The sequence below is a fragment of the Leuresthes tenuis genome, unplaced genomic scaffold, assembly GCF_036924035.1.
Source record: "Leuresthes tenuis unplaced genomic scaffold, fLeuTen1.0.hap1 SCAF_7, whole genome shotgun sequence".
In the NCBI taxonomy this organism is placed as follows: domain Eukaryota; kingdom Metazoa; phylum Chordata; class Actinopteri; order Atheriniformes; family Atherinopsidae; genus Leuresthes; species Leuresthes tenuis.
The window spans coordinates 11,080,079-11,105,909 of NW_027325361.1; the positions used below are offsets into that span (position 1 = coordinate 11,080,079).

Here is a 25,831-nt window from a genome sequence, read left to right on the forward strand (position 1 = left end):
TCGTCAGTCTGTGTTGGAATTTATTTTATCTCGTCTCCCCAGCCCATTTCAAATCTTGTTTCAGTCCTTATGAATGTGAGCTCTTAGCTTGAAATGTTTGTCATTCTGCAGGCCTCAGAAAAATACTCTTTGACATGGTTAATTCTGCTTAAAGGCTTATGGTGCGAGTTGTGTCGACTAAGCGGTACTTTCTCGGAAACTCAGGAAACTCTGCTTAAGCTGGACTTGGATGGTGAATGAAGGTGTGACACAGATGGTCAGCTGCGGGAGTTTCAGCTTCTGATTTCTCAACCCTGCAGTGACCTCAGAGCCAGCCACACCCAGATGATCACCACGCCTCGTCCCCGCTCCCTTAGGAGCTTCACATCATTCCAGTGATGACATAGACATTTGAGTACTTGGAGGGGAGGAGGCCTGCTGTCTTCACTGTTATGCCCTCAGTTTGAAAGGTATTACTGTTTGTCCTGGTGGTTGTTTGCTGTTGATGATGTGGGCAGCTGTGGGGAAAAAAAACGCACATCTGATTTCTTCTTTAGAGGTCAATCACATTAATAAATGCCTTATTTTTTTAACCTTGCTGTTAAGCGAGTGGTTTGTGAGGTTAGGAGTTATATTGAGGCCTGAAAAGTCGTTGTGACATTCAGTGGAAATGATTAACTGGGTAACTGACAGAACAGAAATGGAAACTAAAATATTTTTCTGGTTTCAGCCTTTCTGCCTTTTCTTTTTTTTTTTAAACATGACTATTGATCGGATAAAAAAAAAACAATTGGTACACTTTCCATCTGTTTTTCTGAAAATGTACATGCAGTACATTTATTTTTGTTTAATTGCACTTTGTTCCTTTGTGTTTGTTTTTTTCTAACTTTTGCAATATATGTTTTTTTCTTTTCTTTTTTCTTTATAACATCACAGACAGAAATTTAGAGTGTCACTTCACTAATTCTTTCAGGAACAATTGCTGCTCTTTCGATTGCTCCTGGGATTATGGGACGTTTACACTCTTTGGCTTGTCGGTTTGAGGCAGCAGTCAGCACTTAATGCCACCGGTTGCCCAATACATTGCCGTATGCATTGAAGTGAAAATGTGTGCGTCTCCATGTTGATTTAAAGCCTTCATTAGGACAGAATTTAATCTTGGTCTTAGAATAATGGCACATTTGTGTCTCATAGATTCTTTGAATACATCCTAATGTTCCTTTTACATGTAATCTGGTACTTTTTAACGTTAAAATTAACAAGCATCTGTAAAACTTATTTGAAGCCGGCTGCGTTTATTGTTGCCACTTCAATGCTACAACTCATACTCCATTTATAAGGTGAGATTAGAAATAAAGTCGTCTTTAATGATTATTTCTTTTTCAGCTCCATTAACAAGAAGAAGTGTCACAAAAAATAGATTTGTTCCTTTCTTTTCCCCCCCCATTCTGAATGCATAGAGAAAAAAAGACCGCTCCTGGTTAATTCTTGTCCTTCTGCGTTTGATCGTTTGACTTCAAACGAAAGTTAAACATTTTTATAAAATCATGTATTTGTTAACGTCCTAATAGTTTAATAAATACATAAAGATGACAATAGTCAATTAGCTTCACGAAGACACTGTCCAAAGATAATAAAATCCATCTGCTGACAATGTCTTTTGTTAATTGCATAAATAAGTGGAAGATAACATGGTCATTATTTATTGGCTCTCGTTTTGGCTTAGGCTTCTGGTTTCAAAATAAGGAAGAAAAAAAAGGAGACTTTGAAGTTTGAATTTCTCCAAATTTCAAACTATTCCTTTAAATGAAGAAATGAAACATAGCTGTATGAACGGTAACAATGCACACTCCGTATTTGGTGAAAAGACTACGAGGATTTTCTTTGGTTCTAAAATGGGAACAAATGTATTTTTTATAGGTTTGCTTTTTGGTGTCGTTTGTATTGTTGTTTGATTGACGGACTCGCCTTGATTGATCGTTTTTGTGTTAGTTTTGTGAAACATGTACATCTTTTGGACCGGTGACTCTGTTTACCGGACTATTTAACTCTGTAAGTGTGTGCTGAAACTGCTGAGCTGTGTTGGGTATTTTAAAGGAAGGGTTTTATTTATTTTTGGACGGCAACACTCGCTTTAGGTTGTTTGAATGTAGTGTAGCACTGTTTAATGCTTTAAATTAATCGAATAAAGAACTCAATATTTTTACAACATATTTGTGTCTTTATTCACCTGTTGTACGTTCACTGAGCTCCTCTCTGTTCCAGAGAATATCCAGGATAAACTAACGAATATGAACTTGACAGACTGAGTACAGTCTGTAGTACCTATGTTTTTATTGTGTTTTTACCTTCTTTACATGTATGATAAGTAGTCAAATGTTAAATACAGTACAAACTAAATTAATTAACCAACAATCAGTATTTTATCCCAAAACAACCTTTGTGGTCACCTTTTAAACCTCATCCAACTGTAATATGTTTTCCTGTGTGTTTATTTGTAATAAATAGGAGATAATGCAAAGGTGGGCGAATGCAGAAGAGCATTATGCTCTGTGTCATTGTGGCTGTATAGTTTGTTTTCATGTTGATGCTGGTTATCAGTCTGCATCTCCTCAATAGATAAATCAGCCAAGCTATTTGTTCATATGTTGTTTTCTAACACCGCTTTGTCTTAGTTCACAAAGGGTTTGAAGAGTTCTGGTCCAAACCTGTTGGTCAGCTTCTCTGAGCAGGCTCTCTATTAGGGCTCTGATTATCTTCTTCATGTAAACATTTTGAACAAGCTGTGAGTCTGCTCAGTTGACTGGTGGGGTACAGACTGGACAAGACAAACACAGATGCACACTGGCCCAATGGCAGCTGGGACATGTTTCAATCCTTTTTAACTTATGGATGGATACATGACTGTTTGTATACAAGAGATTATAAACTTGAATAGCACACGTTTAGGGTAGGTCTGAGGTGACAGCTTCCAACAAAGGCTCAGTTTTTTTTTTGTGAACAAGAAAAATCGTAGAATAAACCTCACTGACTTGCAATCCCCAGATTTTTCCTCTAGCTCCACCAGGACGTTAACAGTTTTGGCCTTCAGTACAATAACTCTACAAATGTTCAATGTATTGTCTTGCAGTTTGGTTGAGCTGCACTTGGGTATCAAAAAAAAAATTGTCAGAACTCTTCTTTCTCTTTGATTGGTTGACTGTTTTCAACTTCCACCGATGTTAAAGTTTCAGCTTGTTTGCTGCTGATTTATGCAAACCTGATGATGTTCCTATCGCCCTCAGCTGGGTTTTGAGTTTATTACAAAACTACAAATATTAACATGGCAACTTAGATTTAATGAGATCACAGATTACTGGCAGTATACAGTACACCCCTGTATTTCCTCCACGGTCATAAAACTACACTGGCCATTATCTAAGCAAAAATGGCCTTGAGTTGAATTTTATTCCCAACATTTGTAGTATTTATGCATAGTGTACAACTTTGTCAGAATAAAAAAACGATGGCTAATTTTTTTCAACCACAGCAAATGTGGGGAAAAAACACGACATACTGTGGTATAAATACTACTAATACTATGAATTTACTTGGATGAGGTTAGGTTTTCAGGCGTGTAAGAGGAAATAAAGGAGGAACAAACCTTCAACTGGTCTCTTACCTCATCACTTTAAAATCCTTACACCAACCTTTCTAATCTTGCCTCCCCCTTTGTATTTACTACTACTAAAGGAAACTTGGAATGCTACCAATGAGATTAAATTGATAAAATCCCTACTGCTTATCGTTGATCTCCAGCTCAGAGGGATCAAATCTGTTGCCCTTACAGTAACAGCCCCAGTGGAATCTATTTAATTTACACTGGATGTCCCGAACGCCGCTTTAAGGCGCAAGTGAACAACCAAAACAGGAAGCAGTGCGTTCAGTGATATCAGCTCCTGTGGGACCAGATCCTTTTTTCCTGATGATTCAGCACTACACAATGTGTCGCTAGAAGACTTTGCCTAAAGCGCTTCCTCTCTGTGTTTTCTGGTGTGTTAACTTTCTGCCTTGCACCACTATTGCTATGGCCTGCTCAGAGAAGGTACGACTGCAGAGACATTTGCAAAGCCGCAGCTCTAGTACCAGCTGTCTGTCAGTGAGTGCAGAGGTCAACAAAACATTTCCTTTTTCTCAGGACAAAGTAGTCAAATCGTGGAGCTCTCTGGACAATCTGGACAGTCGAGATTTAAAAGATGAGAGCCTCAGAATTAATAGAAGCCCGAGTTTGCAGCAGAATGTCAACATAAATATTGGAGGAAAAGTGTTTCAAATTCCAAAACAGAGCGTTGTTAAATATCCTAACACCAGGATAGGCTCGTTAGCTCTCTGCAAGGACCAGACCAAGCTCCTCACGTTGTGCGACGACTACTCTGTAAGTAAGAATGAATTCTTCTTTGACCGTGATCCTGCCATCATCCATTACATCTGTCATTTTTACGCAAGTGGAGTGCTGTGGGTTGTGCAGGAAATGTGCCCCATCAACTTTGAGGAGGAAATTGCATATTGGGGCCTGAGCCTGAAGGACACCGACCTCTGCTGCTGGATGCTGTTTGAAGAGAAGCTTGATGAGGTGAGGGACAACCTGAAGATGGACAGGGAGGTGATGGCTGCAATGCAGGTCAAGAGCGACGACGAGTGCTTCAAAGATATGATCTTTGGGAATGTGAGGAATAGCCTGTGGAATATTGTGGAGAATCCCTACTCTTCAACTTTAGCCAAGGCTGTCACCGTGCTCTCGAACGTTTTTGTGCTCCTTTCCATTGCAGCAATGACTCTCAACACTGTTGAAGAACTTCAGTCATACAGAATCAATAACAAAACATACATGGAATGGGTGGAAATCATCACCATTGTGTTTTTCACCTTTGAATACTGCATTCGTCTTATCAGTACACCTAATATCAAAATGTTTTTGAAGAGTGTACTCAACTTCGTGGACATGGTGTCAGTCATGCCATATTTTGTCCAGATCATATGTGAAGCTACTGATGCAGAGGATTTGAGAGCACAGGAAGACCTCGGAGCCATGGCTCGGGTCAGCAAGGTCAACCACGTCCTCAAAGTTGTTAAGTTGATGCGGATCTTTCGGATTTTAAAGCTGGCGCGCCATTCAACTGGCATGAGGGCGTTTGGGTTTACTCTGCGCCAGTGTTACCATCAGACGTCTTGCACTGTCCTCTGCATAGCCATGGGAATCTTGACATTCTCTTCTCTTTTGCATGCAGTAGAGACAGATACTGAGGGGTCTCCTATCAGCAGTGTCCCATACGCCTGGTGGTGGGCTGCAGTAAGTGTCGGTCTCTGTGCAACTTGGTATCATGCTCCCCAAATAGTGCCCTTCATGTGTTTTTCTACTCTGATGTGTGTATAAGCCTGCGTATGGTTTGATATCGCCAGCCTGTGGCTACTAATGAAATCAAACTACAGGAAAGGAAACTTTAAAACATTACATTATAGATTTAAATTTTAGTTTAAAAGAATGTTGTTGAGACCACTCCTTTAATAACCCTGTAAATAACACATTTAATAATGCATTTATATTCTTGTCTTTGCCAGAACAGAATTTAATTGAGTAAATCTATCTAATATAAACATAACAATATTCATATTTCAAACATGCTTTTGATCTTCTTCTTAACATGACAAAACATGTATTTGTTTTGTTTTTTATAAGATTTTCGTTTAATGGTCAGAGTAGCTGTGTTATCCCACCAAAAGTACAACTGACTGTAGGAGGGTGAGGGGGTTTAAAACACTTGATAAGACTATTTTTTTTTTATTCCTTTTCATTTATCACTTTAGCATATTTTTACGGATTTAAAAAAAAAAGAAAAATTTTTAAAATAGCTAACACATGTTTCATGTCAGAACCCAGTAGGATTTGAAAATTAATTCGCAAAATATAGCAATTTACAAAACATACCTCTGCAATTTGCATGTAAGCATCTGTTTCTAAGTGATCAGAGCCTTGTTGGGGCTCTGGTAAATTGCATTTTGCTGGGAGGTTTTGTGGGGACAGATGATGGTAAATGTTTTATCACCTAATATTTTCTACCCTCTGTGAAGCTCTTTTTCACAGCACACTGTTTCCCAGGGAACTGCAAGAATCAGAATACCTAAGTGGAAAGCATCATTGTAAAAAAAGTCAAAGTCAAATTTGTTTGTCTAGCACATTTCATGTACAAAACAATTCAAAGTGCTTTACATAAAATAAAAGCATTGCAGCAGGAAGCAGAAAAAGCATTAAAATATGTAAAAGAATATAAATGGAATATTTCAAATGAATTAAAACAAGCAGCAGTCTAGATAAGTTAAAAGATATCGTGCAGATTTCATGCATAGACACATGAGAAAATAAATGTTTTTAACCTGGATTTAAAAATGTCTACATTTGGTGAAAGTTTGATCTCCTCTGGCAGTTTGTTCCACTTGTTTGCAGCATAACAGCTAAATGCTGCTTCTCCGTGTTTAGTCTGGATTCTGGACTGGACCAGTTGACCTAAGTCCTTGGATCTAAAAGCTCTGCTGGGTTTATATTCTCTGAACATATCACAGATGTATTTTCGGCCTAAACCGTTCTGGATTTGTAAACCATCAGCAGGCTTTTAAAATCTATTCTGTGACTGACTGGAAGCCAGTGTAAGAATTTTAAAACTGGTGTGATGCGTTCAGATTCAGATCTCTTAGTCCTGGTTAAAACTCTAGCAACAGTGTTTTGGATGAGCTGCAGATGTTTAATGCTCTTTTTTGGGAAATCCAGTTAAAAGACCATTACAGTAATCGAGTCTACTGGAGGTAGAAGCTGGTGGTTTGAACATTCTGAGTAATCAATAAATATAATAAAATACAGAAATGGTCAGACAAGGCCAAATCAATAACCACAACAGAAGAAATATCAACACCTTTAGAAATGACCAGGTCCAGAATGTGACTATAAAGATATAATATTAAGTAAAGCTCGCTTTGTGGAGTTTACACTGGTCTCTGTTGTATTCTGAGTTGTACATGGAACCGTTAACAGATTAGATAGATTCATCCAGCAAGTTGATTGTTTTTGATTCCTTCTTTATAGGAATTCTACTGGGTCCCAGATTGTTCTCAGAACAGCTGTCAGTAGTAAGACTACTATAGCAGGGACCCTGAACGCACCATGGCATGTAATCTTTGTTTTGAACTCTGCTGCTGCTCCTTGAACATCCTGCTCATCCCCTTGTGCCCTGCTCTGCCAGGACAGATGATGTAAGAGGAGGGGGTGCCCTGTATTTCCTGGTAGATGGTGGTCGCTGGAGTCCTGGCTGGGATAGAGACATCCTTTGGAGATCGTGGGTGATGTGGAGTAAAGGGTCTGGTGAGGAGGGAGGGCTGGGGGTTGTTTGTCTCGCTGCTGTGTCCTTCGCTCTTATCTGTACACTGATGTTTGGGTTTGCCGTCCCAACAGCATGACGTAAGTGTGCACCAAGTTATCTGCATCCAGTTTGATTTGGATGATGCATGCCATCAGGTCTGAAACGCTCCTTACAGTTCCAAAAGATATTGAAGTTCACAATGAACTTAATTCCAATGGGCGATGCATGCATTTGATAACCATGTGTTCGGGCCAAGAAGTCTGCTGAAAAGTTCAATTCCTTTACCCACAGTAGGAATGGGGCATGCAATGGAGACGCGGTGTGCCCCATAGTGACACAGTCTCTCCAACAGCAGAGAAAAGTCTTTCTTCAGGATCTCAGAACCAGTCTTCCTTCTCACAATATCAAAAGACCCTGTGAGGATAATGATCTTCATGCCATCTGGATGTGTAGACAGAATAGACAAGCTGAAAGAAGCATGCTGTTGGAAGCCTTATTAGCATGCAAACTAACCCATTTTACATAAATATGTAAACGTAGTGAGCCCTTCCTTGAAGTAGTGCGATAGTAACAGCAACTTTCAGAGCTCTGTAGGTTTAAAGTGGGAGTAAGGTTGTTCACAATACCCAGAAAGTTCCTCCTTAAAACTAATCAAAGGACTGCTTATCCTCCACCTTAGGTCAGCATCTCCACCGTGGGCTACGGGGATGTGGTTCCTGTAACGGTCCTTGGCCGCATTGTGGCTTTTGGCTGCATCTCATTTGGCATCGTCCTCAACAGCATGCCAATCTCCATGCTCTTCAACAAGTTCTCAGAATACTACAACAAGCTAAAGGCTCAGGAGAGCAATGCTACTTCAGCCTGGCATCGATTTCAGCTCAAAAAGAGACTAAGAAACAGAAAGTATGTGTGTTTCCGTACCTGTGTTTAGGACAATAGTATAAATGGCCTTTGACAGTTTCACACTGACTGCATCCTTGAAGGACATGATTTGTTACGAAGTGTGACCCTGTTCCTTTATACAACTGAAATGAAGTCATCTTGCGTGGTAGTGTGTTTAGGATACGAATAGAATCTGACATACAAGTACTAAAAACATTTTGCATGTTTACTTCCTTATCAGAGATAGTGGCTAGAGAAACTAATAATCAAATGATAAGAATGAAGATTTACGGAATTTCATATTTGAATTTCAGTTTGACTGAAAAAACTCTCTGGATGAACATTCATTCAATGTTATCACATTTGTATGTGCTAACAGCATTTTCTCCACTTGATGATGTGGTATTATAGAGCTTGTTGGAAGAACAACGGACTCTTCAAATGAATCAATTGTATTTTTCTTTTTGTATTGATTTGTAACAATTCAATTTAGTTTCCTTTGGCCGTCCCCAGTTGGCATGTTGGTATTCTGTTTTCATAGCGTATTTTTTTTAGTTTCTTTTAGATAAATAAACTTTAATGCCAGACACTGCACAGACTGGTTTGTCATACTGTTATAAGAAATAGTGTGCTTCCTCTTTAACTGAAAAAAACACGGACTGACTTTAAACTATTTTATTGTCAGAGTTGAATTGATATAATCTGGATTTCAGAAATATAAAGGATTAGCTCAGATGACCCCACAGCACAAGTCTGACAAACATCTGAGCGTAAGAGATAAAAATAAGATTTTTATGAGGATAGCAGCAGACTCAGACATGATCTAGAATTCAGACAAAGGTCCAGAAGACAGGTAAAAACTAATCAGAGCAACTGAGACACTTGGATAGAGATGGCCCCAGAAACAAAGGCACAAAGAGAGTCAGGTGAGTACTACAAGCAGTGGTGAGCAGAGTGTGTGTATATGGTTACTTGCTTGGGTTGAAAAATTAAGCAGATGTGAGCGAGGTAATAAAAGGGGCTGTAAAAAAGGGAGGGGTCAGAAAACAGAAATCTGAGCAAGGTTAAGTAAAAAAATATAGCCAGTTAGTGACTTTTGTTTCTTTCTTAAACCTAAGCTCAGTGGCCATTGGCTGTTGCCTCATATATACTACACAATCATGAGAGGTATATTTTACATTTCAATGAGAGAAAACCTCATTGACATAGAAAGAAAGCTGGACAGGCTGCCAGTCCATCACAGGGCCAACGCAGAGGCACATGAGACAAATACCCAGGCATGCTCACACTCACTCCTGCAGTCAATTTATAATCACTGTCTAACCTAACATGCATTTTTTCAGATGTTGGGAGGAAGCTAGAGTACCATGAGAACCAGTGCATGATCAGAGAGAACATGCAAACTCAACACAAGAAGGCCCCAGCTAGCAAACAGGGGCCCCTCTTCCTGTGAGGTGACAGTGTTAACCACCACCCCACTGCGCTGCACGGACCTACATTGAATTAGCAAAGTAAACTGATAATGAATTATATGAATGAAGTATGATATCATATTGATAGCATACTTTCTGTGGTGCATGCAGCACAAAAAATATATTGCACATTACAAATGCACATTCAAGTTAGAAGAGATCAAAGTGGGCCTAAAAGGTTTTAAAGCTTGTCTGGGAAAGGAGCTTCACACATGTTGATGGCACCTTTGCTTTTGTAGCCTGTGATGCTCTTGCTACATACAGTACGTCTGATTTTGATGACGTCTCTCTGGTCTCTGCTGATGTCTACTTGAGGCCAGTTTTCAATCTCACTCTAGCGGGGTTGTATGCTTCTTTGTAGCCTGATTGAAAGATGGCTATCTTGGCTTTCAATCAACTGCCAAAACAAACTGGATCTGGGAGACTGATAAAAGCTGGAGGAATGACAGATAGTGTTAAAAACAAGGGAATTCTTGAGAAAATAAAAACACTTTTTAAGTCTTCCAGCCAGTTGAGACTGGAGCACAGAATCACCATTCATAACAATACAAATTGATGTACTTCTAATTGTGTCCTTGTTTGTTTTGCAATTAAAAATCTTTTGAATATTTAAATCGATGTGAAGATTAGATTATGGAAACCGCAAAAGAAAATCCATTTTAATTCCAGGTTTTAAGGGAAGAAAATATAGGGAAAAAGACCATAGGGGTCACGACTTGGTTGCTAGCCGCCTCAAAGTTACTGAGACCCAAGAGCAGACACTGGAAACAGGGAGGATAAAGGTTAACAGAGTTCACTGTATGGAGAAGGTGGTTGTTGAACATAAGGAAAATCCAGGTCAGGCAGTATTCTGAGGGAGGAGAGAGATAATTAGGAAGGGTTCAAATGAAGATTATTCCAGATGTTTTTGGCTGCTTTATCCTTACTAGGAGAATTCGGGAAAGAGGGGAGGGTGCTGTGGCTCTGAGTCGACGGCAGGGTGAAAGCAGACAGGTAAGTGAGGCAGATAGATGTCAGGAATCCAATTGCGACTATCAATCCAGTCATGAGAAACCAGAGCACGGAGAGTGGACGATGGGAGCAACACCGCAGGAGACAAAGGGCAAGTTAAATGCTGGAAATTAACTCGCTACCGAACATAAGAGTCAGCCGAATTACCACTTGGGAGGTGAGACAATCTTGCGAAGACTGGTTGCTCCTGCAACTCCTAAAAGGGGTTCTTGATGAGGGAAGTGAGGAGCAGATGTGACAGCAGGAGCAATGCAGACTCCGCCCCAGGCTCCCCGAAAACCCGTCCAGCCCCCATCTAAGACTCATAAACCAAAGCAACAACAACACAGCCAAGCGTGATTGTGACAAGCGTTGAATACGTTTACAGAACTAAGCCAAAGCAATATTAGTAAAGTCACTGTTGCCGTCTTTGTTGACTTAAGATGCTCAGCCATCAGTGTTCTTTGTTTTATCTTTTTGATGCAAGCTAACACTGTGAAAATCTGTATCGTGATACAAACTCAATGTAACTTAATTCTTCTCCTCCCTGAATTTGATTTCTTTGTTTGTGTTCCATTATCTGATTAAAGGGGAAGTTTTTTGTTTTGTTTTTTTTTTTAAACCTGGACCTTATTTCTGGCATAAAATGCGTTCATCTACTCAACGATAACAGTTTGGTGAAAGTCGTCGTCCTTCAGACACTATTTAGATCACTCGAGATCGACTGCATATCGTTTTTATCCGGTGTTAGAAGAGTTATGGCCAATGATGCAATAATTCCAGACCCTGAACTCGACGGCTTATGAAAAAAAAAAATCAAGAAGGCTTCCTGTTTTACCAAAATCCAAAATGAATGCAAAGACAGAAAAAGACTCCATGCTCATTTGTACTCTGATAACACAGTCCAACTCATGATGGGAGGGAACGCTTGATATCACATTTTAAAACAATGAGTAGCCATTTAGTGACATTTCAGTATGAAGTTTAGTGATCTATATTATTATCTTGTTGGGTACTTGTTGAGAACAAAAAACAAAATCAACATTCAGAAAGCATGTAATGACATTTTTTTTCATTTTACTGTAGTAAAAGTACAGGTACAATGGTGAAATTCTAATATTCATAAAATATCTGTAAAAATGTATTCTGTTATTATTGCTGTATATTGTACATCTGAATAGATGACATGTTATTCATTTTATTGAATTATCTTTTTTTTAAAATTGGAAATAAGAAATACAGAACCCATCTTTGCCTGAAATTACTTCTCATCCTAGCTCCCTTCTACCTTTAGCTAGATTTTTTTTCTCAATATCAGTATTTTGATGGCTATTTTGACTTGCTTTCATTATTGTAAAGGCATTTCATCTATCCACATTAGTTTAAAAGTTAATCAGACATACAGGGTTTACAGTCTTCTAGGCTAAGTAAGTACTACCTTGTGCAGCTGGGTTATAATTGCTTAATTTTTCCTTGTGAAAGACGATTTGTCTTGTTTTAGTGTTAATTTTTTGTGACTTTTGCAGATCTAAAGACAATAATTAGAGGTTCACTTAAACTACAGTTTATGTAGTGTGGATATTCAGTTAAGATCATTCATTAATATGGGGCTGGAGTCTATCTTATCTCTACTGCTAGAAGGCACTTTGACACAAACAGCCATGCACATTAATTGTGGTCAATTCAGAATCAATAGCTAACCTGACATGCTACTTTTGGACTGTGGGAGGAAGTGCCTGGAAAACTGAAAAACTTCCCTCTGAATCTCAGACCAGGAACCTTCTTGCTGAGATGCGGCAGCAAGCACCACCACCAGACCACAGCACAGCCACAATGAAATTAAAATCAATTCAGTTAAATGTATTCATTCTTCATACCGTCTTTATCTAATTCAGGGTCACTGAGCCATCAGTCACTGGGCGACACAAAGACAAATGGGACAAACAGCCATGCACACTTATTCCCATGGTTCAATTTACAATCACCAAACAAACATATGTTTATGGACGGTGGAAAGAGGCCAGAATATGTGGAAAGATCCCATGCGGCACAGGAGGAGCACACAGAAAAGCCCAGCCAAGATTTGAACCAGGAATCTTCAAACTGAGAGGAAAAATGCTAACCACCAAACCACTGTACTGTCATATTCAGTTAAATAAAACTTTATGAATTCCCAAAGGGAAATATTATTGTTGGAAGGAAAAAAAACATACATAACCATAAGGAGAACATTCATTATAAAGAGTCATTGACCGAAGCTGTTGGCATGCTGTTATATTTCTATTACAGATACTACCAACAACGAAGAGTTGATCGATGGACTGATAACGCGACAGATGACACTTACTCGGTTTGAACAGAGAAGAGGCACCGCCCTGCAGGCAGGAGACAAGGCATGCTTGCTAAGGATACTTGACTTCATAATGATCGCATATAACTACAGGCAAGAGGACAAGTCTTTGTGAACGGGTAAGAAAACGCTGGTACTATTAACATCAACTATGTTAAATGTGGTTTATTAGGCTACCAAGGAAGGTTGATCACTCAAGTGAACTGGCGAAGCGCTAACGGGAAATAACAGTCAAACTGAAACTCTGCGCTCAAGTTGAATCGATACATTATTCAGTATGTTTAAAACGGATGCAACTACTTCACTGAATTGCACACGATGCGTTTGGACAAAAAGCCATCAAACCATCGCGTGGGTCACGGAAACATATATTTCCGCTTTATTGTGTCATTCGTCTGTAAAATACCGCTGTGTCACTTGAAGTTTCGCTTGATCCTCAAACTCTTAAGACTTCTGCATCCCTGACTGCGGGATGAAGTTTTATGAAGTCAAATGTTTTATAAGCGATTCTTTTTTTCTTTGTTTGTTTTTTCCATCTTAAAGATCCCATTGAGATAAAATTCTTCTTCCAGGGAGTCCTGACAAAAAGGCAGCATAAAACAAACCTTAAACATTAAAGTTTCATAAGAAAGACTATTTCAAATGATATCCAAATATGTCGCAGGGAGTTAAGACAGGTTCAGATCAACTACAGCCAAAATGTTTTGCTTTGGGGTGTAAAACTAACCAAAAAGAGCAACAGGTTTCCTTTAACGCAGTTTTTTTTTAAAACTCTTTAAAAACCTTTAAAAATGTGTAAAGAGGGGAGTGTTTGTAAGCTGGTGATGCTTTGAAACTCATTCTTTATATAGGGAACATAAAAGGAGAAACAGAAACGGCCAGAGTTAAAGCAACCTTTGAAAGTAGTTTTTAACTTAGTGTCATACTGGCTGGTGTGACGGAGATGTGAGAAGGTTTAATAAGAATAAGAGCGTTCCATAGACTGTAGCGCCATGTACTATTTTCTTTCTGACTGAAATTAAAAATATAGTTTTGAATGGGCGGGGGAAAAAAGCTCAATTTAGGAAGTAGCTTTCTTTAAAATATTATCAATATGCCTAGATCGTCTTAAGAAGTGACTTTTTCTAAGCGTAATCTGTCGATCAATTTAGCAAACAGCATCAACATATTGAAGAATCAGCTACTTTAAAAGGGGGAGGGGGGGGGGGGGGGGGGGGGGGGGGGAGTGGGCAGTCGTCCAAGGCGCAATAGTGAAAGGGCGCAACGAGGAGAAGTGTCTAAGAGGAAGATTTCAGCTTTGGGGGCGGAGTCTGTTTTCATTCTAGTTCCATCAATATATGGCTCGCTAAAACCAGAGTTGTGTAAAAAATCTTTTTACTAGACTGTACAGTGCATCATGCATAAGAAGAAAACAGAAATTATGACAAAATTATGTCAGGTCAAAGGCTTTTGCGCTACAGATTCTCAAGTCAAGTGCGTGCTTAGTGAAGGATAGAAAATAAAAAGTCAAAAAAGCTGTCAGGTTCCCAATTCAGGAACAGATGGAAATAAGAAGAAGAGAAAAGGACAAAAGATAAAGGTGTGCACTATGACGTCATGTCAGTGTCTCTGAGTACTATGCGTGCAATCCAACAGATAGCAATAGCCTAATGTGAATTGGTGTGTTTATTTGCCTGTTTCTAATAATAGCTAGAAGTAGCAATATGGGGTTGCAGAGGCGCGGGGGGGGGGGGGGGGGGGGTAGAATATATGTGTGAGAAAGGAGAATGCATGTATGTGTGTGAGTGAATATATATGTACGTGAAAGGAGAATGTATGAATGTGAAAGGAGAATGTATGTTTTTGAAAGGAGAATATATGAATGTGAAAGGAGAATGTATGTGTGTGAAAGGACAATATATGTATGTGAAAGGAGAACGTATGTGTGTGAGAGAGCTAGAATGAATTATGTCTTGTATGGCCCCTCATATTCCTCCGTCTCATAAACATTTGTTCAGAGGATTCTAAAAACACCATAACTTGTTAAGATATAAAGGGTGAAGATGTAGCATAAACTTAGGCTATAAAAGACATAAAAACAACATAACATGACATAACATGATGGTTATGAGTCTCAAAATTCAGATGGATATTTGTAAAATTATGACGCATGAATAACTAACCAAAGAATGTTATTTTCCTGTGTTAAACATGGAATACAATAAGAAACAGCTGAAGCATTGGTTAATAGTTATTATTATTATATATAATGTATAATATAAATATAAATATAATATATAAATGCCACATGTCATATGCAAGTTGTTGACTTAGTTTTGGGTTTAACTATTCAGTACTACGAACCACTCGGGGACAATGTGGCTCCATAAGCTGATTAGTCATTTTCCAAAATAATTACTTCTTTCGTATCCTTCCATGTACGATCATGAAAAAGGTATTAAAATGCAGCTTGTGATATCACTGAGAACATGAAAGAACTTGTACAAAGATATAAAGCACATTTAATACAGTTTCAAGATTCAGCTAAAAAGTGATTCTGGGTGAGATCCTTTTGAGAGGTCCATGCAGCGACTGTCTCTGGCTTGAGTCAAAGTCGGGGCAAACTGTCACCATTATTTACTTCGAATCATATAGGGTCGGAAGGGTCCTGTTCTGGTTTTCCCCAATACTCTCCTGAGAGGGTCCGTTGTTTGTTCAGCTTAGTTAGCACTAAGCTATTAATGCATTCACCTAAATTTATGGCACAGGTCTGTGGAAAGATGGACTGAGAAAACTCCCCAAAATGCTTTCATGGGCCAAGGTTGTTGTAAATTTCTCTTCTTTGATGTAGAGATATTCAGATTACAATTCTGCTGCTGTAATGCTGGACAGGACAAGGGGAGAAAGAGAAAAAAAAAAGGTTCCAGGTTGCTCCATTTGCTCCACCTGTGATCTCCCACTTCCCATGATGATCAAGGGAAGAAATGGTTTAAACTTCTTCCTCCTTTTTCTCTATTTTGTTTTGTTTGTGCATCCTATTGCAGGCATTACTTGGGCTTTGGGAAGCTTAATTAGCTGCTCATGCTTCCCCACATGCAAACAACTTAACTGTTGCCATGGTTATGCAGTGTTACAGATGTAAAAAATAAAAATAAAATTTCTTGATTTTCTTTAAAATAGAAATGTATATATATATGTTGACTTTGACATAAAAAATTGCATCAGGACTGTCATTACTCAGTATGCTGTTGCTGACTTTTATTATTTCCTTATTGTGTATAACCACAGGAACAAAAACTATTTCAAGCAGTCAGTCAGCAGTTACAACTGTAATAATTAACTAGGCTGAAGCTGAAGCTGCTCCTTCATTTACATTGATCAAGATATTTTCAGCATACTGCAATTCAGGTCTCCTCAGAGTAAAATAACCACATAAGATAGCCTATAGAGAGCAACCTGTAAAGTTACACGGGATGAATTAGTTAAACAGAAGACTTTGACCCAGCAGTGAGTTTGATACCAGTCAGAAGTGGTCTGTTTCTAGCACACATGAAGCTGGATGTGCTGGTGCTTTGCTGGTTGGAAACGTTTAGGACAGAGAGGGAAGAAACACATCTGCCAGTGCAGGGTTGTATTTTCAAATATGATTGTGATTGTGGACATCCACTTCCAAACATAATTAGACTTCTGTCCATTCTTTTTTTTAATCGAGATTATGTTGTTTTTGTCTTTACCTTCGGTTTACATTTCCAGCACCACTCCAAATTTGTCTTTATTTTTCATTCCATTCCATTTTCGTAATAATGATACATAATCTGATAACCAACTTTTTACCTGCCACGTTGGAAGAGATAAATCATTCACATGAGTAGAAAATAGTATTGGAGTCTGAATTCATTGTGTCATTTTAAATTGTGGGCTAAACAGTTTATCAGTTTTTGTAATGGTTTACATGAACACAGGCAACAAGTTCAGCGGTGCTATCTGGTTTATCCTGCCAGTATATGTTAAGATTAAATCAGTTATTAGTGGTATAATGGTATAATAAACCTCACTAGTATATGACAAACGTGGGAGAAAGTCCCCATTATTCTAGTCAAGTCCTTATTGAAATTAATAAAACAATAATAAATAAATAATAATATATCAAATGTTGCTGTGAACACAAGTCCGTAATCTAAAACTGAAAAATTAAGTTTGTACCTAGTGACCATGAGGGAATTGGGTTGGTAATGGTAATAGCTACTATGTAGGAGTAACACTGCTTTCAAAACCAGACAAACACAGCTCGTTTAAGTCTAATTTGCATTTATGCCTTGTCATGACCTGTCAAGACAGGATATTTGCTTGCATCTCTTGAACATTCAAATGTCTTTCAAATGACACGTTTTCTGTTTGTTTTACTGTAAAACAGAACAATATAGGACATGGGAGCCAAGGTTACATATGATCATGATTTGAATACTATGGTGTTGATCATGGATAACGTAATGAGAAAAATATAGTAATAAGAAAAATAACAATGACTATATTTATAACAATAATAGTAACCATAATTAAATAGGAATAATAATACCAATACTACTGCCACTAATAATAACAATAATAATAAAAACAATAATTCTAGTAATAATAATAATAATAACAGATTAGATACTGGCACACTACCATACATGAAACATATACATGAAATGTATAGTAGTGCAGTAACAGCAGAACAGAACGGTGGACACATTCTGCAGAGAGTATAGTAAATAACTAAATATGTCATAATAATGATAAATAGTGGATAGTTTTTCTGTTACTGTTTCCCAAAAGGAATTAATAGGTAGGCATGTCCATACAGAATTAAGGTAATTGTCAGTGCTCCCTATGGTGCATTGTGTGCAAGTCATTGTCTGTAAAACCCATTAGAAATATATTTGAAACATCTGTGATTTATACTGTATGAGTTATAAATTTTGATCGGTATTCAGAGAAAATATATTTTTGCGTATTTTAGTCCAGAATTTGGGTTTGGGGGAGAAAGCCAGTCCTTTTCCCATTTAGATATTAGAAGTATTGTTATAAATTTGAGTTAAACTAGAATTTGTCATGATGATAATTTTTCACTTAATTTAGAGGCTTGTAGTGGGCTATTAGTTATATCTATCTTTAATTTGATTATAAATTTCAATTGTTGAGGGTGACAGAACTCCAAATTTCTGAATTAGTGTATTCATATAAATAAACTGGTTATTCTGAAACAAGTGGTGAAGATGAGTGATTCCCTTCAGGTGAATGTTAAAAAATATTACATTTTCTTTTAGTCAATAATACAGTATTTTGCGTTACTGGAAAAAAAAAAAGACAATGTTTTTGTCCTTTATCAAAGAAGTTGATTTATAGAATGCTAGGTTTTGTTGAACTCTCTGCGATACATTTATGTTTCAACTCAGTATTCTTTAATTGGGCCATTGTACTTTCTTACTGTTATACCTGTTGGTGCATTTTTGACTTATCTTGTCAAGATTTTATGCATGAAGGTTGGGGCAAAATATGGGTAATGCATGGCTTTCAACAATTATGAAAAACACCATATATCATATTTTACAGTATACAGTATTACTTTTTAAAGAAAGCCTCCTGACAGTCTAAATAAAAACAGAGATGGCACAAAAAAAACCACAAACCTCTTAACTTTCTTGTTGACTGTTTACCTCAACTTAAACATGGTATATTTAACACTTTTATGCTGTCACTTTTGGTCTTGGCAGTATCCTTATGCTTTGCAACATAGTTTTAATAGACTTGTGGGGGATTGTTGTGTTGGGCGTGTCCCTTTACTGAACACATTTAAATGAATTACTGTTAGTGTGTCATAACTCAATGTTTGACCTTCCCAATATGATATTTTTCAACCAATTTGAGAAAACATGACATCGTTTGATTTGTTGCCACCACACACCCCATGAGACAGTGCTATGGGAAAGGCGTCTGTGGACAGATGCCAAGCTACCTCATGTCTGCTCTGAAACTCAGTGCTCATATCTTTTGGCCTCTACTCATTGTTCAGAGGGTCATGCTGCTCTGCAAGTGGGCCTCTGAGACTCACACACTGGTGAAACCTTATCTGAAAAGGTGTGTGTTGGCACTGTCACAACTGTAAATGTAATGCCTCACATGCATTTTAAAATCCAGTGTGTGTCTTTGTGTGTGTGTGTGCGTGCGTGTGTGGGTACGTGTCATCTAAATGTGCTTACAGCTAAAATTCACTAATTTTCCCCAAAGACTTTTTTACAGTTTATATATGTATGCATGCTCATGGCTAGGAATGAAACTGATGCAGCCAGCATTATTGTCTGGCTGGTGAATACTAAGTTATTTTTGGATATGTAGCTTCTTTTTTTTCCTCCCCAACTTTTGATGCTTTCCAATCAGGCTTTAGGCCCCACCACAGCACTGAGAGAGCTCTGATCAAGGTGACAAACGATATCCGCCTAAACACAGACGCAGGCAAAGTCTCAGTCTTATTTCTGCTGGACCTGAGTGCTGCCTTTAACACAGTTGACCATGCAATCTTATTACAGAGGTTAGAAGACTGGGTGTGACTCTCTGGTAGTGCTTTAAAGTGGTTCATGTCCTATCTCGAGGACAGGAAGTATTTTGTTGAAATTTGTAACCGTGTCTCAGACCAAACAGCTATGACCTATGGGGTTCCCCAGGGGTCCATCCTAGTACCCCTATTGTTCAATTTGTACATGCTCCCATTAGGCCAGCTAATAGGCAAATATAATGTGTCCCACCACAACTATGTAGATGACTCTCAGATCTACGTTTCAACTGAAATCATTGTCTGTGGCCCACAGAAATAAAGAGAACCACACTCAGACTGATAGTGGCAACAAGGCAATCATTCAAACATTTGGCATGTTTGAATGATTGGAAGAAACCACTGGAAGAAAGTGAAAACTACATGACCTTCACTGCATCTCCCTGGCCCAACTCCCTAACTTACACAGACACAAGTCTCTCTAACCAAGCTTACTGTGTCTCGGTGTTACACATTTATTTTAAACGTACAATAATATTTGTTAATATAAAACCTTTGCAAACGCAGGCACGGAAGTCATGTGTTGCAATTTTAAATTAGATTCTGAAGAGAATTAATGAATGATTTGAAGTTACAATATGACATAGCATGTCAATGCTGAGTCATAATGATTTCGGACTTGTGAAATTGCACAGCAACTGTGGGAACACAGTTTATAGCAAGACAGAAACTGAAAAACTATGCTAGAACAAACAACTCTCAAAGAAAGAAAGTAGCTATAAAAGAGACAATAAGAGGAAGTACAGTGCACAGTGGAATGCCTGTCTATTGTGTATGTTGGACTATTGTTTCGGGATTCTTGCTGCATGCTCACCAACCATATTCTCATCTGTCATGTACAGCCAAAAAGTGTTTTTATTTGTTGTTCCCAAACCAGATTTATGCCCATATAATTGGTTTCTGTTCTTCTTAGATTGCTCATGATAACCGAGACTCAGCAAAATGTCACTTGTCCACAGCTTGTTTCAGGGGTTATAGCTGAATCCTTGCTTTTTCTTCCGGTCACAGTTAACAACAGTAAACAATGGCAACTGAGGTGGAGCAGCTGTATTTGCAGTTGGAGCTCATATTAAAGAAAAAATGCTTAAATTGCAAATGTTGAAGCGCAGGCGACAGAGAAGACGTTCGCGGGGGTGGTCTGTATGACCGTTCGAGACTGGGAACGGGTGAATTTACAACACTGAATTCACTGGTGTGAATTTACAACCTGGATGAACACATGCACTTTAGATAATTTCGAATGTCAAAGAGCTTCTTCGCCGTATACAGCCATTAAGACCGGTGCCTTTTCCGGTCTTAATGGCTGGCAGAAATTACGTTCTGAGCGGACCAATCACGGTCCTTACGACCCGCGTCTACGTGACGTGTAATTAGATTTTTTTGGAGGTGCGCGTCAGGCTACGGCGGAGGGGTCCACGCTACTAAATACCGACGTCGTCAAAATTACGTTAAAGCATAAACTACAACTTAGTGTTCTGTGATGACCCTGCTCAAGATGTATTCGTATGTTTTTACACTTCAGGCAACAATCTTTGACATTTTCTCTCGTCTATTTTTGCAAAGGATTTTCATTTGAGAAATATGGTTTCTCACAAACTTCTGACTTTAAAGAATTAATAACAGCTTTTTCAAAAAGCGTTACACACTATGTTGTTACAAAAGGGGCTGATGTAGACAACACTTCCCCTGCATTGTGACAACAGAAAAACATGAACAGAAAAAGCTGACCACACCATTACTGGGCCACACCTATGTACGAGATGAAAGGTGCTGACTCCTTTACACATTACACAGCTGTGTCAGCCAAAGTAGCACTAGAATAGCTTGTTTGTTGGATCTAGTTCATAGATCAAGTGGTAATGTTGTTTTATATCAATAATAACAACATTAGTAATGAGCATGACTGACTAGTTTCTATAGACATATCTTGTAGGTGCAGCCAAGGGCAGATTGTCTACTTTTTCTCTCAGGATTGCATCTGTGCTTTTTGCAGTTGATGTTTGCTTCATCAAGCTGTGGTCTTCAGCATGCACTAGAGCAGTTGGTAGCCATGTGTGAAGTGGCTTGGATGACAATTGGCACCTTCAAGTTTGAGGCCATGTATCTTAGCTGGAAAAGGGTGACTTGTTCTGGGTTGGGGATAAACTACTCCCTTAAGTGGAGGAGTTTTACATGTCTCTGGGTCTTGTGAACTAGTAATGAAAGACTGAAGTAGGATTGTCAAGCAGGACAGTCAGTGGGTCTACATGATGAGATTGTTTATTTCTTTCCATCGGCGGCGACAACAGTAATAATACATTTTATTTATAGAGCGGTTTTAAAAGAGTACACAAAGAAGTTTTACACGCAAATGTTAAAATCAGGTTAAAAGACAATATCGTCTCCTTCGCCTTCCGTGTGACGATCCTGGGAAAAAATCTCGAGCATACGCAGAACGCTTAATCCGATCCACTGCCGTCGATATGCATGTTCAGTGTACATTTGGATCGAGTTATCTCAGGGTCTTAATCCGATTGCAAGTAACCCGATGCGTTTGTTTGTCAGATTAAGGTGTCTACATGAACTGAATAACTCAATAGTCTCAGTCTCAGTCTTACTGTAATTTAGCCAGTAATCTGATCTGATGGCACTCATGTAACCCCACTTAGTGATGCAGACTGTACCACACTCTTGTGGTGAAGACAGAGAGCAGAGCCAAAAGGCAGTGTACCACAGCTGTTTAGGTTATCCTCATGCTGATCAGCTGTGATTACAAAAACTCGATTATGTAAATATATACATATATTGTGTCCAGGATGTCTGTTTCTTGGAACAACCTGAAAGCACATACTTTAAGATATAAGGGATATAAGTTCTGACAGACTGCTGATCAGCACAGGACACACTAGTTAGCCAAATTTTGTGCCATAACCCTTCTTTAAAACAACCTAACTATCCCATAAACTCTTAGACTTGCTTAGTCAGGTATTTAGCAATTAGTCAAATTATTTTTTAATTATGAAATGATTATTATTGTAGCATATGTCTTTGTTTATATGACATGTCTTGTTATGAAACTGTGTTTTTGTCTTGTCACTGCAGAGTTTCAAGGATGATTAAAGTCAAGACAAGAACTGTCATCATAGCAGGAGCTCTTGGTCTGCTGGTCTTCCATTTCTTTAAATATTCAGCTGACCACAAAAGTGTACACCCCCGCATAAATGTGAGAGACAACCAAATAAGGCCAATCAACAAAAAAAACTCTTACGTATACTCCTGGCCAAAATGTCAACATAATTCTACTGCTGCCAATATCACAGCCTTTGCAACCCTTCCTCAAAATATCCAAGACTTTCTCTATTATCGACACTGTCGCCATTTTCCTATGCTACTGGACCTTCCTGGCAAATGTGGAGGACCTGATAAATCTGGAGAAGTCTTTCTTCTGCTTGCTATTAAAAGCTCCCCCATGAATTACGAGCGGCGTGAGGTGCTACGCAAAACCTGGGCCAAAGAGAGGTTGAGCAACGGTGTGTGGATTCGAAGGATCTTCATCTCAGGGACATCGGGTGATGGATTTCAGAAGGAACGACTGAACAAACTGCTAGCGCTGGAGCAAAGGGAGTTCGGTGACATCCTCCAGTGGGACTTCAGTGACACATTTTACAACCTGACCTTGAAGCAGATTCTATTCCTGGAATGGATGGAAAGAAACTGTCCAAAAGTTCACTTCCTGCTTAATGGTGATGACGATGTCTTTGCAAACACAGACAACATGGTTTTGTATCTCCAAAGCCTTGTAGACAATGATGGAAGCAAGCATCTGTTTATTGGCCATCTAATCCAGAATGTGGGGCCTATTAGATCATCAGGTAGTAAGTATTTTGTCCCAGTTCAGGTGCAGGAGTCAAATATGTACCCACCTTACTGTGGTGGTGGCGGCTTCCTTCTCTCTGGCTATACAGCAATGGTTATATATGATATGTCCAAATCCATACCTATTCTTCCCATTGATGATGTTTACATGGGGATGTGTCTGGCCAAAGCAGGACTTGGTCCTGCCTCTCATATGGGGGTGAAGACAGCAGGATTACACCTTACCTCTGTCACATCAGATGAATATAATCCTTGCTTTTTCAAAGATGTATTACTTGTACACAGATTTGTTCCAGCTCAGATGTATTTGATGTGGCACAGTATACGTGACCCATATCTGAAATGTAGTCCTCCCAAGAAAAGCCCCAATAGTCTCAAGCTATGATTCACAGCTGGTTCTTATGTTACTGCGCATCACAATGTCCATTTGTACTGGTACAATAACATAATTGGACTTTCTTTTTCTATATGAGCAGCTTTTACTCGGTGAAGGCACTCATCCTGTGTTCTGTGAATAAAAGGAAGGTTTATAATGTATGGTGTACTGGTACAGCATTTGCATAGACTTGCATATAGCGCTAACTTTGAGACAAATGTAAAACTGTTTTTCAGGTATAAGGTTGACATAAAACTTAGTGTTTTTGCTGCCTGACAAATTTTAGCTCAGCATTTACTTGCTTTATTCTCAACTGTTGAGAATGTTATCATGATCTTTAGTTTTTTAAATGCTTCAAGTGTCTTTAGTTTCTTTCACCTGCCACTGTTGCTATTTATAATTCAAACATGCCACACAGACATGGATCCTGATGAAAGCTATCACAAGTACGAGTAGGGATATTTGTAAAGCTTTTAAGAGTTGAAACTGTAAAAGAATATATGGAAGGAATAATTTGATAAGGTGTGGTGACTGGTTCAGTGTTAGCTGTGAAGAATAGCATGACCTTTAGCTTTCTGTTTTATATATGAATAATTCTCTACAAGCTTTCATGCTGAAGTCAAGACTCTCTTACTGGATGTTCACTCCAAACAAGTTGACTACAAACATTTCAGCTGGTCAAAATGTTCACTAAAATAATGCTGCTGGTGTCAGCATATTTATCTATTTAGCTACAGATAGAAAAATTTGTAAAAATTGATAATTTCAGATGACAAACTATACTATAAGGAGCATTTGGTCTACCAATGAGTGCAAAAAAGGAACCAAGGACTGATACATTACTAAAGCAAGGCCTCTATGGTCTCTTTAAACTGCTCAATGCATACATTAAAAACAAAGCGATGCATTACTTTGGGAGGTTTGACTCGCCAGATGTATGGGTAGGAGAGGTTAAAGCCCTGAACTATTTTGGGTGTGTAGGCCCTTTGATTTCTTACAATTGACTGTACTCCCTTTAGTACGGCCACAGCTATGGCAAACAGTGGTCTCAGGTGCAAGATCACAGATTATGTTATTTATCTCTAAATAGAATAATGAATAATGGATGAAAAGTACCATTGTTTTGGGATTGTGTTGTTACAGCTGGGTATTAACTACTGTTACACACTCAGACAGCCAGATGACTCGTGTTGGTAATCCAATTAATTAATTGACATGTATACAGAGTTGCAAATATTCAAATGTAGATGAGTTTCATGGTGATTAAGAAGAGTTAATATATTATGTATTTTTATAATTAAACATCTTTGAAATGAAACTGTGTCCTACATATCCTGAAATTTTATCTCCTGTTATTTTATCTTTTCCAATGCACACCTGATGGAGAAAGTATTAAATCTTTAATGGAGATTGTTTCTCTTTAGACGGTTTAACCATTTATGCTGAACTGAATAAACATTAGACACTGGTACAGTTTCACTTATGTGAGCCGTTAACTAAAACATACTTCACACGAATATGGATTTAAAGGGGAGATTTTTTTTTTTAAAGCTCCTATTTTGATTTTATTTACATCCAAAGAAAAGTAGGGAAAATAAGTTAGTAAGTTCAGCTCTTTAATGATTCCATATGCAGATTTTGCATTTGGAAACTGTTGCTGGCAACCCACAACACACAGTCAAAGAAGCTCAGTTCAGACTGCTAAACTCAGTAACATGACAAGACTTCAGAGGCCAGTGGCAACCCAGACCCCCCCAGGCACAGGCAGGGCACACAGGCAGGGCACACAGGCAGGGCACACAGGCAGGGCACACAGGCAGGGCACACAGGCAGGGCGCAAGGCAGCGCCCAGACACCAGGGCCCAGGCCCAACACCACCACCCATGATTGTGGGATCCTTTCAGGGGAAACAAGTTCCGTCTCAACATCCAGACAGGTGAAGAAAACTCTCCAGCGGCAGGCATGTCA

The 25,831-nt window shown here is 38.7% G+C and overlaps 2 protein-coding genes across 2 annotated transcripts; both read left to right on the forward strand.

Annotated features, from left to right (window-relative positions):
* Window positions 1-3,930: 3,930 nt before the first annotated feature.
* LOC140311281 (potassium voltage-gated channel subfamily V member 2-like) lies at window positions 3,931-8,501 on the forward strand. Its single transcript, XM_072388671.1, has 2 exons — window positions 3,931-5,308; window positions 8,047-8,501. Exons 1-2 carry the CDS (start codon window positions 4,046-4,048, stop codon window positions 8,296-8,298), a joined length of 1,515 nt encoding a protein of 504 aa, XP_072244772.1. The 5' UTR covers window positions 3,931-4,045; the 3' UTR covers window positions 8,299-8,501.
* A 4,619-nt stretch (window positions 8,502-13,120) lies between these two features.
* Window positions 13,121-24,908, forward strand: LOC140311282 (N-acetyllactosaminide beta-1,3-N-acetylglucosaminyltransferase 3-like). The gene is made up of 2 exons (XM_072388672.1): window positions 13,121-13,180; window positions 22,714-24,908. Exon 2 carries the CDS (start codon window positions 22,724-22,726, stop codon window positions 23,870-23,872), a length of 1,149 nt encoding a protein of 382 aa, XP_072244773.1. The 5' UTR covers window positions 13,121-13,180; window positions 22,714-22,723; the 3' UTR covers window positions 23,873-24,908.
* Window positions 24,909-25,831: the final 923 nt, after the last annotated feature.

Coding starts and splice junctions, on each gene's coding strand:
- LOC140311282 (XM_072388672.1), top strand. CDS start 22,724: ATGATTAAAGTCAAGACAAGAACTGTCATCATAGCAGGAGCTCTTGGT.
- LOC140311281 (XM_072388671.1), top strand. CDS start 4,046: ATGGCCTGCTCAGAGAAGGTACGACTGCAGAGACATTTGCAAAGCCGC. Junction 5,309..8,046: donor ACGCCTGGTGGTGGGCTGCA/GTAAGTGTCGGT, acceptor CCTCCACCTTAG/GTCAGCATCTCCACCGTGGG.